The sequence below is a fragment of the Rhineura floridana genome, chromosome 4, assembly GCF_030035675.1.
Source record: "Rhineura floridana isolate rRhiFlo1 chromosome 4, rRhiFlo1.hap2, whole genome shotgun sequence".
Lineage (NCBI taxonomy): Eukaryota > Metazoa > Chordata > Lepidosauria > Squamata > Rhineuridae > Rhineura > Rhineura floridana.
This window is the reverse complement of record NC_084483.1, coordinates 44,416,051-44,430,969: the sequence shown is the minus strand read 5'-3', so window position 1 is coordinate 44,430,969 and position 14,919 is coordinate 44,416,051. Positions and strand designations below refer to the sequence as shown.

Here is a 14,919-nt window from a genome sequence, read left to right as displayed (position 1 = left end):
CAGGAGCGACAGGTTCCACTCTACATTCTAACTGCTGTGTACACATCTATTCTGAAAATTTTGTGACTCTGTTTTATCTGATCTCAGAAAAGTTGGTTGGACAGATGGACCGAAAAACTGAATAATTATGCCTCTGTTGAAGTAAATACAATTTTAAAAATTACAGAATATAGGGGCAAAATATTTCCCAGTTTACCAAAAACCTCAGCCTAGATCTGCTCTTGGAGGAGGTGGGGCACCAGCTGCGTGGTTCGCCTAGGGTGCCAGTTGCTGGTAGCTAGTCTAGAGCCACCCCTGTATCCAGCCACAGACAACAGTGGCAGCATTTATATTGTCTTTGAATTCCTGAAAATATATTTTGTACGACAGCCTCTTGTAAGACCTTCATCAGGAAGGAAGCAACCTGGGAGTATTTCCCTGAAAATTACTGGGGGTTGGGAAGAGGAGGGCCTTTTCATTATATGTATATAAAAAAGAGCCGGGTTGTTTCTGTGCTCTAATCCTAATATTCAGTTTTCTAAATAATGGAACTGCTCCGCTAATTGGTTTGCCTTCGTTTGAACATTTGGCAGTTCCTTTGCATTGCACATGTTGCAAGAATCCTTGCAGCCTGAAAGGAAACAAAGGGGCTCAAATCATATGTAGGTCAACTCTTTTGACATTCATTCATGATTTTTTGTTATATTCAGTTTAATTAATTAATATAAAATATCCTCCTCTTCTGCCAGTTTGCTTTAGTTTTCTCTCCCCTCTGCTTTGATTTAGCTAAAACTAACATTCCATCTTTTTATTCAATAGCTTCCTTCTTTTTCTTTTTTTACTCTTAGCACCACCACTGGTTTTCAAAAGCACTGCCAAAACAACCCTGAAAATAAAACTTGTTAATTGAGTTGTGCGATGGAGCATAAACATTTGTACATCACATCATCATGACTGCTTTTTTTAAAAAATGGTAGAGCTGTAAGATTTAAAATACACCAATGGTTAGAAGCAGCTTGTGCTTTTAACATATTTAAAATTATTATTTCCATTACTACCACTCAGGATTGCTATTTTCATCAACTGTCCGAGGATCCAAGTACACCGATGGGTGAGAAGCACTGTATAGCAAAAACTTTCTATGATCTTTTCACTGCAAAAGTTCCCACTACTGAAGAAACAGGCCACTATTCAGTGGTTTGCTTCTTGAATAGCCTTAGCTGCACTGATGAAAGGACCAAAGAAAGTTTGGCCACATATGATGTTCTCACTTGCACTTTTTTGGATCTTCACGATCCCTTTAGTGGAAACAGCCTACAAAACTCTGTGCTGAAAAACAACAATGAGTTTTCATATGTAAAATTAGATTTATTTGAATTAAAATATTTGCCTTTAAAAATGTTCCACAGATTTTTTCCACATGACAGAAATTGCTCCTTATGTTAAGCGTCAAACCCCTGGATGAACTGGAGTAGTTCTTTAGAAGGTTCATGGGATCAATGCCCTGTGATCAAATGTAGGTGCTTAATTACTTTTGGACTTAACCTTTGAGTGTGGGTGGCATAAGAAGTATCCCTTCTGCATGGGAAGTGGCAGACATGTTGCTTGTTCTTGTCAAGAGAGTTGGGTAGAGAGTTAATACCTGAATGAAGGCTGGGTAGATTATTTCTCCTTGAAGCATGGGAACACTTGATCATACAACATAATTGCATGGACTCCCCCACAGGGTTTCAAGACAGAACACTTACCTTACATTATATACCCATAAAAGTAGCTGTACTTTATGTTTGTACTTCATTTTTATTTATGCTAAAATTTGCAGCACCAAACACTATTGCTGAATTGGATGAATAGTTCCAGTTGTACTAGTAAGTGGTACAATTTTGATTCTCTGCTAATAAACAACTTGCGCTGATTATTATTACTTCAAATTCTCTGTCCCATTCCTCTCCAGCCTTGATTTAGATGTCTGGCAGAATAGGTCATCTCTTCAAAAAGTGCACCCTCAGGGATGATTGACAACAGTTTGAGCCTCCTAAAGATTATAGCCACAAAAGTGGAAATAGAACAAATGCTTACACGGGGGGGGGAAGCCCAAAATGACTGGACATGCTTTTTGTTAGATACAGAAAACTGCCCCAACCATAGCAAATTTTAAATGAAAGGAGTGCAAGCTACGTCAGAGAGACATATATGTATTGAAGAGAGGCTCCCACAGCAAGGGATGCACTTTGAGCTCTCTGCTTAATATATGCATAGTTGTGCCATATCAGCAAATCATGGTATGCTTTGTGCTACAGCCACAGGTCAGCTGTTCTGTTGCTGCCAACTCCTCCTGTTGGGGTATGAAGCACACTGCAGCCAGTTGCCTGGGACAAAAGGGGGGTTACAGAACTTTTGTCTTGACTGTTGGGCTGTGGGGGCACTTTCTTTTCAGCACCAAGCCAAAAAACGGGTGGTAGAAGCAGTATAGGGCAAGGAAGCCAGGAGAGCAGGGAAAGAAAGCATTGTCACGGGTCACTTCCTTTGCCTACCCCTTGCTACTGCTACCTTCTCCTGCTGCTCCTGGGAAGAAAGAATCCTGCAGCAGCCTCTCTCAGGGAACTGCTTTGTTGGAAGAGGTGGCAGCAATAGAGAAACCAGCATATAACAGCATCCCATTTACTCATACGCTACAGCCCCATATATATTAAAAAGGAGAGCTCAAATGGCTGTGAGCCTTTTAATTTTTTTAGATCAACATCCGTAGAGACTGCAAGGGGATTTATTGTATCTCACTGACTATGCTTTTGTCAATACTTAAAAGTACATTACAATATGCAATTGATTACATTGTTTTTAGCAGCTGAAACCACCACTGTATCTTTAGATATACAATACTGAGAGTCACTATAGACCTTTCAAATTTTCTGTTCATATATTCAATGGATAGAAATGGTTTGCAAAGCAAGTTGCACTTCTAACGGAGGGTGCATTTGCCCATTACAAGCAGCAGTGAAATGAAGCAGCAGTTAGTGAGCATCTGATTTGCATGCTTCTGGTGTAAAAGGGAATCAGGAACACAAGAAGCTGCCTTATACCAAGTCAGATCCATCTTGCTCCGTATTGTCTATACTGACTGGCAGAAGCTTTCCAGGGATCCAGGCAGAAGTCTTTCCCAGTCTTACCTGCAGTCACCAGGGATTTAACATGGGACCTTCTACACGCAAAGCATATATTCTGTCACTAAGCGGTGGCCCTTTCCCAGCTAGAATATCTTTCCTGGGAAGACATACCGGAGCTGCACATGCATTTGGGTCTTGCTCATCTACTTGTGCAATCAGAGGTCCACAAGTTCCCCCTATGGATTTTACTCCAAAAATATGCATGTGAGAAGGGCAAACCACACAGTTTTAAATGCCTAGTAGCAGGGAAGCAGCTTTGAAATACAATATTCCTGAATATCAAACCACAACCTGTAATTATTGTAATGGGGACTTAAGAGGCATTGCTGTGGCATTTCAGACACACCTATCCATGGGTGAAATTATACTCACTATTTTGATCGGAATCTATTAAAAAATAATGAAGAGAAGCAGCCAAGAGGTTTTATTTCTCCATAAGGATATACACATATCATGTTTCTTCATTTATAAATATCTGCAGCAGGGCAAATGTACTGTATTTTTTCAGTTAATAACACCAAGGCTGCAGCAGGTAATGAGATATACTGGAAAGCGATATATACACAAATACACTGGGTCTTTGTTCGCTATTTTTAAACAAATCAAAAAGTACTACACAAATATATTGAAGCCTTGATAAATTACAACTATGGATGCCCACACAATATGAAGGATAGGCAAAAGGGCTGCTTCACATGATGCATTATCTATGCTAACACACTGATGATGACAAAAAATGCATTGACCTCATATGTGCCCATGATCATATTTGCCAATATAGGCATGTGTACACAGCCCAAGAACCTGCTACCAAATGGGGTATCCCAAGTATACGTGCATATAGCAAAACAAAGACAAATACACTTCATAGATGACAACATAGGTTCCAACAAAGTGGTAACCATGTAAGCAGCTTGTGTAATCCAAAGCAGTTATTAGTGACAACATGAAACAAATATTAATTACACACTAAAAAACCTTATTGTCAACAGGTAATATCCAATGTTTGTCATATTCAGTAGACCCTGAAATCAATGGACATCTCAATGATTTCAATGGGTCTACACTGACTACGACTGTCGCTCGATATCTTGCAATGTGAGTACACATTTAGAAAAAGAAGAAATGAAATGGAAATGGACTGCCTTCAAGCCGATTCCAACTTACGGCAACCCTACGAATAGGGTTTTGAGCAAGAAAACGTTTGTTAGCAAAATACTCCAAAGGTTTTAAATATGTTATATACAATTTCTGTACCTTCCAACTTTGTGTAGATGGCAATGTTTCCATTGACGAGGCCGGCAAACAAGTGATGGGCCTTGTATGCAAGGCTCATGACAGTAGATTTGTCAGGGGCAAAGAAGTGTTGAAGTCGAATCTTCTTTGAGCCTTGACTACTCTTGTAAACAGAGATGCTATAGAGAAGCAATGAGAGGGTAGAAATCCTTTAATACAGGTCTATATTCATTTTTATAGCATATCTAAGAAAAACAAAAATACCGTTCAACATTTCATTAAAGAGCAAAACTAGATAGTTAATATAAATAACATGTGATGTGACACAACTGCACTATGTATCTCCCCAACCTCCACTTCACATAATTTGTGGGCAGGGAGACACAGTACAATAATGTCATGTCAGATGTTGTTTATGTAAGATGTTACAAGATAGACTATAGCAACATGCAGCAGTAACAGCTTGGTATCTGTTATAATATGCCATTTGGCTCTCTATATGTATATACATAAATGTGTGTGTTAAGGATGGGCAAATATGTCAGTTTTGGTTCCTCTCGGTTTCTCATTTTTCCAATGTCAAGTTCAGGTGTCCACATTTTCACATTAGGTTGGGGGAGGTGTTATTTTTTTTTTAAGTCCTTAAGAAAACCTTACAAAACTTATAGTCCTGAACTCAGAAACACTTGCTTAACAACCCTGTACATTTTCATGGTGATACACAAAACAGTCAAAAGTTCAACGTATAAAAAGAGAGAGAGAAAAAACAGACCCCTTTTGGACTTCTTTCTGTCAGAGTTCTCATAATTTGTTCAAATTAATTAAAAATCAGCCATGTTCACAGAGCACCTGTAATCCTATGACTGACCTTGCCCCATACTCTGACCTTCATCTTCTACAGTTTAAATAATTTTTTTTAATTAATTTAAGAAATTTAACATTAAAGCCAATGATAAGCCAGGCATGCTCAGTAAGAACCAACTATCACTGTTATAAAAACCAGACTCACAGCTGTTTGGCTTGACTAATCAGGTGGCCACACCCACACCAGACCTTTATTTCACTTTAGACAGTCATGGCTTCCCCCAAAGAATCCTGGGAAGTGTAGTTTGTGAAGGGTGCTGAGAGGAGACCCTGACAGAGCTTCAGAGTGACTAGAGTGGTTTAACAGTCAGCCGTTCTGATTCAAGGTTTATGAGGGGAACAGGGCATCTCCCAACAACTCTCAGCACCCTTCACTAACTACACTTCCCAGGATTCTTTGGGGGAAAGCCATGACTGTCCAAAGTGAAATAAACATCTGGTGTGGATGTAGCCAGGGACAGCTTTGGTTTAAATTTGGGTGGAAGACTGCATGTGCCTGCTGTAGAATAAAAAGGTGGGGAAAACGTTGAAAAGCAATGATGCTGTTCACAATGTTATCCTTTTGGAAAGGAAAGGGGCTTCCCCTCTGCCCACCCACCCAATCTCCTCCCCTTCCTGCCCTCCTCCTTCCCTACCTCCCCCAAGTCAGTTTCACCCCTTCCTTTGAATGATTGCACAGGAGTAAATCCCACTGACCTCAACAAGCACGCAAATGGTCAAACCTGCCCTCCCTCCTATCCCATCCCTCTTGCGCCCTTCCTCCCCATCCGTTTCCAATCCCCTCCTTCCCTCTTCTCCTCCTTCCCCTTCCCTCTCCTCATCCTTCCCCTCCCTTCCTCCTTCTCCCCCATCATCAGTTTTACCTATCCCAACCATGATGCAAGGGAGTAAATCCCACTGAATTCAAGAAGCATGCAAATGATCAGACTTGCCTTTCCTCTCCTTTTCCTCCTCTCCCTTCCCCCTCCCCTCCCCTCTTCCTTCTTCCCTGCCCACTCCAGCCCTCCCTCCCTCCCTCCCTCTTCCCCTCCTTCCGCCCATGGTCAGTTTTACATATGCCAAGTATGATTGCACAGAAATAAATCCCACTGAACTCAATAAGCATGCAAATAATCAAACCTGCCCTTCTCCTCCCCTCCCTCTCCTCCCCTCTGCCCTTCCTCCCCTCCCTACTCCTTCCCTACTCTGCCCTTCCTCCTCCTCCCCTCCCCATCCCCTGTGGTCAGTTTCACCTATTCTAAGCATGATTGCTTAGGATCCCATTGAGCTCAATAAACATGCAGATTATTAATCCATTCTCAGCAAACATGCACAGGATCCCATTTCTTACCTCCCGGATTAAAAAGCAAGGAAATTCACTAATAGGCAAAAAACACCTTGCAGTTTAAGAATGTATTTATAGCCAACAGATATTTCCATCCAACTTTAAAAAGCAGGGAAATTAGGCAGCTATGGCGAATGCACCAGAGGAACAGGAGACCTGGCCTCCTCTCTAAGATATTGTACTACCCTACAAATTTGTCAAAATGCAAACACAATTTGGGTTGGTCTTTCACAGTCCTATCCACTTCCTGGGTAGCTTGGAAGAATTTGGTAACGTGCCTTTGAGCATACGGTGAGTGGTGGCAACACCTGCAATCAGCCCAAGTAACAGAAACAAGACATGCACTGTGCTGGTCTTGTTTTAGCAGAGAGGAAGCAACAATATTAAGACAGTTGATAGAGTTCAGATAGTCACTTTAAATATGTTTGATTTACTTTGCAATTTTAGTGCAGTTTCCTATAGTAAATCATTTTCTTTTGCTTCTGTTTCTGTGAATATGTGCAGAGCTTGGAAAAGTTACTTTTTTTGGACTACAACTCCCATCAGCCCACTCCAGCGGCCATGCTGGCTGGGGCTGATAGGAGTTGTAGTTTAAAAAAGTAACTTTTCCTAGCTCTGAATATGTGAAGTACAGAAACACTTTGCAGCACTAAAAAAATCTCCAAAAACAATTGTGGAATAATGGCACCGACTGTTCTGCAGAATAGTTTCCAATGGACATGAGGGGTGTCTCAGTTTGCACAAGATAAAACAGTGGGAGGTGAAATATGTTCTAGCAAAATTCTAGGTGTGGTCTATGTTTTTAATTGACCGTGCCCACCTTTCCTTAAGTGGAGTGGGTTAAGCATAGCAGGCTGAAAATGTGCATCTTGGGCAGGTCAAGTTTGTTTTTTCCAACACCTAGAGTCATTACTTAAGTAGCAATATATTGTAATCAGTCTAATTTTACAACAAACTGCAGTTTCAGATTCAACTGTTAATGCACCCAAAATAGAAATAGAACATAACTTCCAGTTTGAAACACAAAAGTTTGTCTTCACCATCATATGGCATTGACCAATAAAAAGGCTTTGAAATTAATAAAAATAAATTTGACACAGATTTCTAGGATGAATAATGAAATATAATTTTCTAGGTTAGATTCTCTGTGGATACAGTAGTAACACAGGAAAGAAAGAAACAAGAAGAACACCAACAAACATACAAAAATGTAATTCTCCATCTTTGGAGATGGCAGGTGTTGCCACCACTCACCATATCCTCAGAGGCACATGTTACCAAATTTTTCCAAGCTACACAGGAAATGGATTGGACTGTGAATGATCAACCCAAATTGTGTTTGCATTTTGACAAATTTGTAGGGCAGTACAATATCTCAGAGAGGAGTTCAGGTCTCCTGCTCCCCTGATGCATTCACTATAGCTGCCCAATTTTCCTGCTTTTTAAAGTTCGCTAGAAATATATGTGGGCTATAGGTAAGTTCTTAAACCGCAAGGGTTTTTTTGTTTATTGGTGAATATGTGCACATGTATAGATTTATGTGCATATATGTGTGTGCATGCATGTATATGTGTATATATCTATATAAGACAGAGATCTCAAATGAGACATTATAACAGACACCAGACTGCGATTGCTTTATATCACTGTATTTATTTGTTATTTGATTTACATCCCGCTCTTCCTCCCAGCAGGAGCCCAGGGCGGCAAACAGAAACGCTAAAAACACTTTAAAACATCATAAAAACTGACCTTAAAATACATTACAACAAAACAACGTTAAAAACATTTTTAAAAAAGCTTCAAAAAAACTTTTAAAAAAGGGTTAAAACATATTATTAAAAAACATATTAACAAGCAATTCTAACACAGACTCAGACTGGGATAGGTCTCAACTTTAAAGGCTTGTTGAAGGGGAAAGTGACATCATATAGTCTCTCTCACACACAGTGTTCTCTATAAATCCTATGGCCTACTCCAAAGCCCATTAGAACCAAGTTATGTATAATAGCCCAATTGCTGCACCATCTGACTGTTTAGAACATGATTTTTCATTAGCTATAGCTGGTGGTATTGTGGCAAGGGCACAGATATGCCAGTGCAAATGTTCAGGATCCTTGGCTGTTCTTGGCTTTGGATCATCCCCGGCATAAATGAGAAAAAAAAGATGCAAATAGTTGCTACAAGTACAAACAATGTGTTGTTGTTGTTGTTGTTGTTGTTACTATTACTATTATTTATTTATTTATTTATTTATTTATTACATTTGTATACCGCCCCATAGCCGAAGATCTCTGTGTGTTTTACAACAATTAACATTTGGTTACATTGTCTGTCATGACAGCTAGATACCGCAAAAAGGACTTGCTATTTATTTTATTTATTTATAGAGAGGAAGTCTGGCATGAACAATAATTTGTTTTTGCCAGTAAATGTAAGCTTTCTGCTTGGAAAACCATAGCTTTCATATTATGCAGTATACTCCAAAACCTAAATCCATATCCCTAATAGGTTAAGCTATTTAATAAATGGCTGTTTTTCCCCTTTGCCTGTCTCCAAAGCAACTGTAACAATTTGCATGTAGAGCAGCGGGGGGGGGGGGAGGAAAGGAAGGTTGATAAAAAGATTTTGTGTTAAAAATCTCAAATATTAGCTAGTTTACAGGCAATTCTGTGGAACCGAGTCTTAATGTAATATTAATCAAAATCAGTGACAATTTTGAAATGGTGACAGTTTTGCACAAAATATCTAGTTTTTCCCAAGTACATTTCAACATCCACATTTCCCCATTCATTTCAATATATTGGATAGTACTGCATACAGGGGTACACAGACAGATGAAAATTTCAAAAAAGTTTGAAGTATAAGAATATAAGACAAGCCTGCTGGATCAGGCCAATGGCCCATCTAGTGCAGCATTCTGTTCTCACAATGGCCAACCAGATGTCCAAGGGAAGCCCACAAGCAAGAACTAAGCATGAGTACTCTCCACACCCGAGGTTTTGAGCAACTGGTATTCAGAACACTGCCTCTGACCATGAAGGGAGAGCATAGCCATCATGACTAGTAGCCATTGATAGCCTTATCCTCCATGAATTTGTCTAATTCTCTTTGAAAGCCATCGGAGTTGATGGTCATCACTGACTCTTGTGAATGTGAATTTCATAGTTTTTAACTATGCGCTGTATAGGGATTTGCTTATGTTTAACAACTGATTAAATCTGCCACAGAAAATATATGGTCCAACAAAGGAGCTCCTTGTATTTTTAGATTAATCAAAACACAACACAAACTGCAGATATATACCTTCTACTGTAATATAATAGAAAGCTAAATCTAATATGCCAACAAATGAAGTGAAAAACAAACATGAAAACTACCTTCCTTCTTCCATTCCCAGGCAAATGGTAGGCACACTGGAGGGTTTTGCAGGCATATCTTCAGGCTCAGGAGGCACATATGATTCTTTACGTTTCTTCTCTTCAGGAATGTAGACCATGCAGAGAATCCGTGATTCCACATTGAAGCATTCAATAACTTTTGGACTGGAGTTTTGGAATGATACAATGGCAATCTGGCCCATTTGATTAGTACAACTGCCAATCTGAATTAGGGAGAAAAGATTAATGTTCTTTTTGTAAGCCAGATCTCTTTTAATAATAATGCCTGCAGAGCAAAACTAATTTTAAAAAGCTTTATCAAGGTCTCAGCAGTTAAATGAAGTTTTTCTGGCAACTGAAGGCTTTAAAGAAATAATGAGACAGCATGCCTATTATACAGAATGAAAATAATGAAAAATAAAATTCCATTTTATTCCTAACAGGCAAAGTTTGAGCTTCTTTCTTCTAAATGAAGGGTGCTATATTCCTTTAACAATTTTGTTTGCACAAATTTAAACTTTTACTGGATGATACTTAAGACCATTTATTTTTCATTTTTCTGTATCTAAAAATAATTTTATTATAGGTTATGTTGGCTACAAAAGTCACTGCACATCAACAACAGTAAGGAAAAGCAGGCTCTGGGGTCGGGAAGTCTTTATGTGCCTTAAGCATCTTCCAACACTGCCTCTACAAAGATATGCAAATATATATTGAATGATCAAGACATGTGCCCTTGGTTATTTCCCCTTTGGGCATGTTGTTCTTCCCCAATCCTTCCTGTCAAACCAGAATGTATTTCGGACGATAAAACTTTGAGAGTAAGACCTCCATCTGCACTCTACATTTAGAGCAGTACCACACCACTTTAAACAGTCATGGCCTCCCTCAAAGTATCCTGGGAATTGTAGTTAAGGCTGCTGAGAGTTGGTAGGAGACCGTTATTCCCCTCACAGAGCTACAATTTCCAGGGGTTTCTGGGAAGAGGGATTGACTATTAAACCACACTGGAAACAGTACCTCTATAAGGGCAATAGAAGTCTCCTATCAACCCCCAGCACATTTAAACTACAGTTCTCAGGATTCCTTGGGAGAAGCCATGACTGTTTAAAATGGTATACTGCTTTAAAAGTATGATGCATAAGAACATAAGAAGAGCCTGCTGGATCAGGCCAGTGGCCCATCTAGTCCAGCATCCTGTTCTCACAGTGGCCAACCAGGTGCCTGGGGGAAGCCTGCAAGCAGGACCCGAGTGCAAGAACACTCTCTCCTCCTGAGGCTTCCGGCAACTGATTTTCAAAAGCATGCTGCCTCTGACTAGGGCGGCAGAGCACAGCCATCACAGCTAGTAGCCATTGATAGCCCTGTCCTCCATGAATTTGTCTAATCTTCTTTTAAAGCCATCCAAGCTGGTGGCCATTACTGCATCTTGTGGGAGCAAATTCCATAGTTTAACTATGCGCTGAGTAAAGAAGTACTTCCTTTTGTCTGTCCTGAATCTTCCAACATTCAGCTTCTTTGAATGTCCACGAGTTCTAGTATTATGAGAGAGGGAGAAGAACTTTTCTCTATCCACTTTCTCAATGCCATGCATAATTTTATACACTTCTATCATGTCTCCTCTGACCCGCCTTTTCTCTAAACTAAAAAGCCCCAAATGCTGCAACTGTTCCTCATAAGGGAGTTGCTCCATCCCCTTGATCATTCTGGTTGCCCACATGTGGCCTACGCTGCAGACAGATAAAGTAGATTCATGGTGGCATGTCGCATTGCTGCTCAAGACCATGGGCCCCTCTGCTGCAGGAGTTTGGAGGAATCAGAACTCCCGATAACTATATCCAGCTTTCTTTCACTTTTAATTACAAAACAGACAAGATGCTGGGAGACCATAGTTTTCTTTTTTGTAAGTTTAAGCAGCTGTGGTTATGTGGGAGAGATGCACATTGGATTGGATAGTGGGTGCGTAAACCTTTTCCACCCCACATCATTTTCCTAATCTAGCTCCCTCCACAACATGACACTTTGCTCCTGAGGGTACAAATGTGTAGTATGATCTGCCGCACGCACGCGCACACACACACACACACACACACACACACAGAGAGAGAGAGAGAGAGAGAGAGAGAGAGAGGTTTGTTTATAGATCTCCCAGTATCTAATCTAGTTCCTGGCTTAGTCTGATTGTGATCAACTTCCCTAGGTACAAAGCCTGCCATCGCTACTAAAACACATACATATTCTTTTTTCCCCAAGCTCCATCATTGGGCTTTTGAAGAAGTTAAATTCTTACCCACAGAAAACCATGCTCTATAGAGAGGGAATCTGGATCAGTTTCTTCACCTGAAAATGGTTCAGGATTATAAGCAGCACATTCAACCTTAAGACACAAATTAAAATTTGTTAGTGCGAGTCATCTAATATTTTAGGGAAAGGAATTCCAAAGGGTAGGTGCCACAACACTAAAGGTCCGCTTCCTATGTTGTGTGGAACAGACCTCATGATAATATGGTATCTTCAGGAGGCCCTCACCTGCAGAGCACAGTGACTGACTGGGGATATAAGAGGTAAAATGATATTTCAGGGATCCTAATCCCAAGGTGTGTAGGGCTTTGTACGCCAAAACCAGCACCTTGAACAACTGAAATCCCATTGAATTCAATGAGTCTGCTCTAGGGATGGGCGAGAAATTGGATTCAGTTCACATATGAAGCTGAATCTATAAAATTCACACTTTCCAAAACAATATGAAAACCGAAACACAGCCAGCCTTCAAAATCCACACTAATTTGAATTTTGCAATGCAGTTCACCAACCAAACAATGTTTACAAAATGCTTACATTAGGGGAATGTGTGCATAAACATGAATACATGAGTGAAAATAACATACAAAAATGCACTACATGATGACAAATTGCTTGCAAAAATGTGTACATTAGTCAAAACTGCCTACAAAAACAGGTTTATTAGGAGAAAATTGCACTAAAATGCTCGAGACTTTTCATAGTTTTTTTTAAAAAAAATTGCAAATTGCTGCAGAAATGTGGAGAAATTTAAGATTGGAAAAATGAGAAATTGAGATAATTGAAATTGACAGTACTTTCCATCACTTGTCTACTCTAAGCATGACTAAGTCTGGATCCAACCCAAAACACATTACTTTCTTCAAAGACCAGTGACTCAATGACTAAGAATTAGCCCAAGATTATGGTAATTCTGTCACTCAGTTCAACAGAGCTTTTTTTTTACTTCATCTCAGTGAGAAATATGTTGGCACATACTCAGAAAAACAAAAAGTAGATACATGCTTCAGTAAATATAATATCTCTTTAGCAAACAAATGTTATTCACCTTAAACTCCTGTTGTTTGGCCATCATCACAGGCATATGCTTAACAAGGAGAGGATGCTTCTCTTTTTTTATCTGATTTCCATCATCATCTATACAGAACCAGCCCAGCAGATTCTCCTCAGCTATAATGTCCAAAAAGAAAAAAGAGGAGTAGGTGGGAGATAGGCCATGTCCTTTTTTTTTGATAAATTATTCCAGTATGTAAACCTTTTCTAACATCAGTCTCTATGGTCAAGGTGGTAAACAAACATAGGATTTTTTTTTTTAGCCATTTCTCCATACTGACACACAGGTAGTCCCAAATCTGAGATAAGCATTTGACAAGGAAAAAGAGAGGTAAAGATAGTGGAAATGCCCAGGTTCAGTCTGCAATCCTACATTGCTTCAATTAAGGCAGTACTAGTTATCCAATTCAAGTATCTCAAGAGGATTAAGATGGGGATAGGGAAACTGTCACCCTCCAGATATTGCTGGATGGGGCTGATGGAAGTGGAGACCAACATGGCCAATGACCCAGGATGATGGGATCTGTAGTCCAGCAACACCTGGTGGGCTACATGTTCCCCACTCCTGGTTTAAAAGATAACTCATCTTTATAAAGTCTTGCCCTAATGGATGACCTTTTTAGAAAAGGGACGGGGGAGTGCGACTTTGGTCCTGCTTCCCGATCTCTCAGCAGCTTTTAATACTATTGACCATGGTATCCTCTTGGACCAACTCCATGGAATGGGAATTGGACAGGGAGAGCTTGACCATAGTAGTTAGGTATTGGTGACTTCAAAACTGGATTACTGCAATGCACTCTATGTGGGGCTTAAATTGCACTTTGACCCAAAAACTGCAGTTAGTGTAGAATGTTACAATCAGATTGCTGACAAGAGTGACCCCTGTCAGCATATAACACTTCTGCTGAGGGATCTGCACTGGTTGTTGATTTGTTACCAGGCCAAGTTCAAGGTGTTACTATTGATATATAAAGCCCTTAACAGCTTAGGACCCGTTTACTTGTGGGACTGCCTTGCCCCGTATGTGCCCACTTGAGTGCTTCGAACTGCGGGACAGGAACTGTTACAGGTGCTGTACAGTACTCATTCCACACTTGTAAGAAATTGTTCTTTTGGTGTGGCAGCACCTACTCTTTGGAACTCCCTGCCTACTGACATCAGGCAGGTGCCTTTGCTGTATTCTTTTTAGTGCCTGCTTAAAACTTTTTTGTTTAGGCAAGCCTTTCCATATAGTACACATAGATGTTGATGCATTTTAATCTTTTTAGTCTGTTGCTGTTTTCATTGTTTTAAAAATGTTTTAACCGTTTTATTGATAATTTTAATGTTTTCTGTAAACTGTTTAGAGGTTTTTTACAATCAAGCAGTATATATATTTGTTAAACAAACAAATAAGACGTTTTCTGAAACTTTTTAAAGCCAGAAAGCCCAACCAGTAGGAGCTAAATTGGCAGAAACTGTGAAATGCAGACTAACTAATCACGTGGTTAAACTTGTGTTAGAGTAGATCACGTAAGTTAAATCCCTTACGTGGGAAAGAGCTGTAGCTCAGTGGCAGAGCATCTGTTTTGCATGCAGAAGGCTCCAGGTTCAATCCCTGGCAACCCTGGAGAGCTGC

At 39.9% G+C, this 14,919-nt stretch overlaps 1 protein-coding gene across 6 annotated transcripts in view; it reads right to left on the bottom strand.

Moving 5' to 3' along the window:
- The window catches only part of ARHGEF10 (Rho guanine nucleotide exchange factor 10), a 164,303-nt gene that overhangs the window by 32,915 nt on the left and 116,469 nt on the right, over positions 1–14,919 (bottom strand). For all 6 annotated transcript variants that reach the window (XR_009762151.1, XM_061622894.1, XM_061622897.1 and 3 more), the window contains 4 exons: positions 13,297–13,418; positions 12,238–12,324; positions 9,948–10,171; positions 4,401–4,558 (listed from right to left, as the gene is read on the bottom strand). Coding sequence is in view for 5 of the 6 variants with exons in the window: in XM_061622894.1 (XP_061478878.1) it covers positions 4,401–4,558; positions 9,948–10,171; positions 12,238–12,324; positions 13,297–13,418 (591 nt within the window). In the remaining variant the exon portion in view is untranslated. The remainder of the gene's footprint in view (positions 1–4,400; positions 4,559–9,947; positions 10,172–12,237; positions 12,325–13,296; positions 13,419–14,919) is intronic.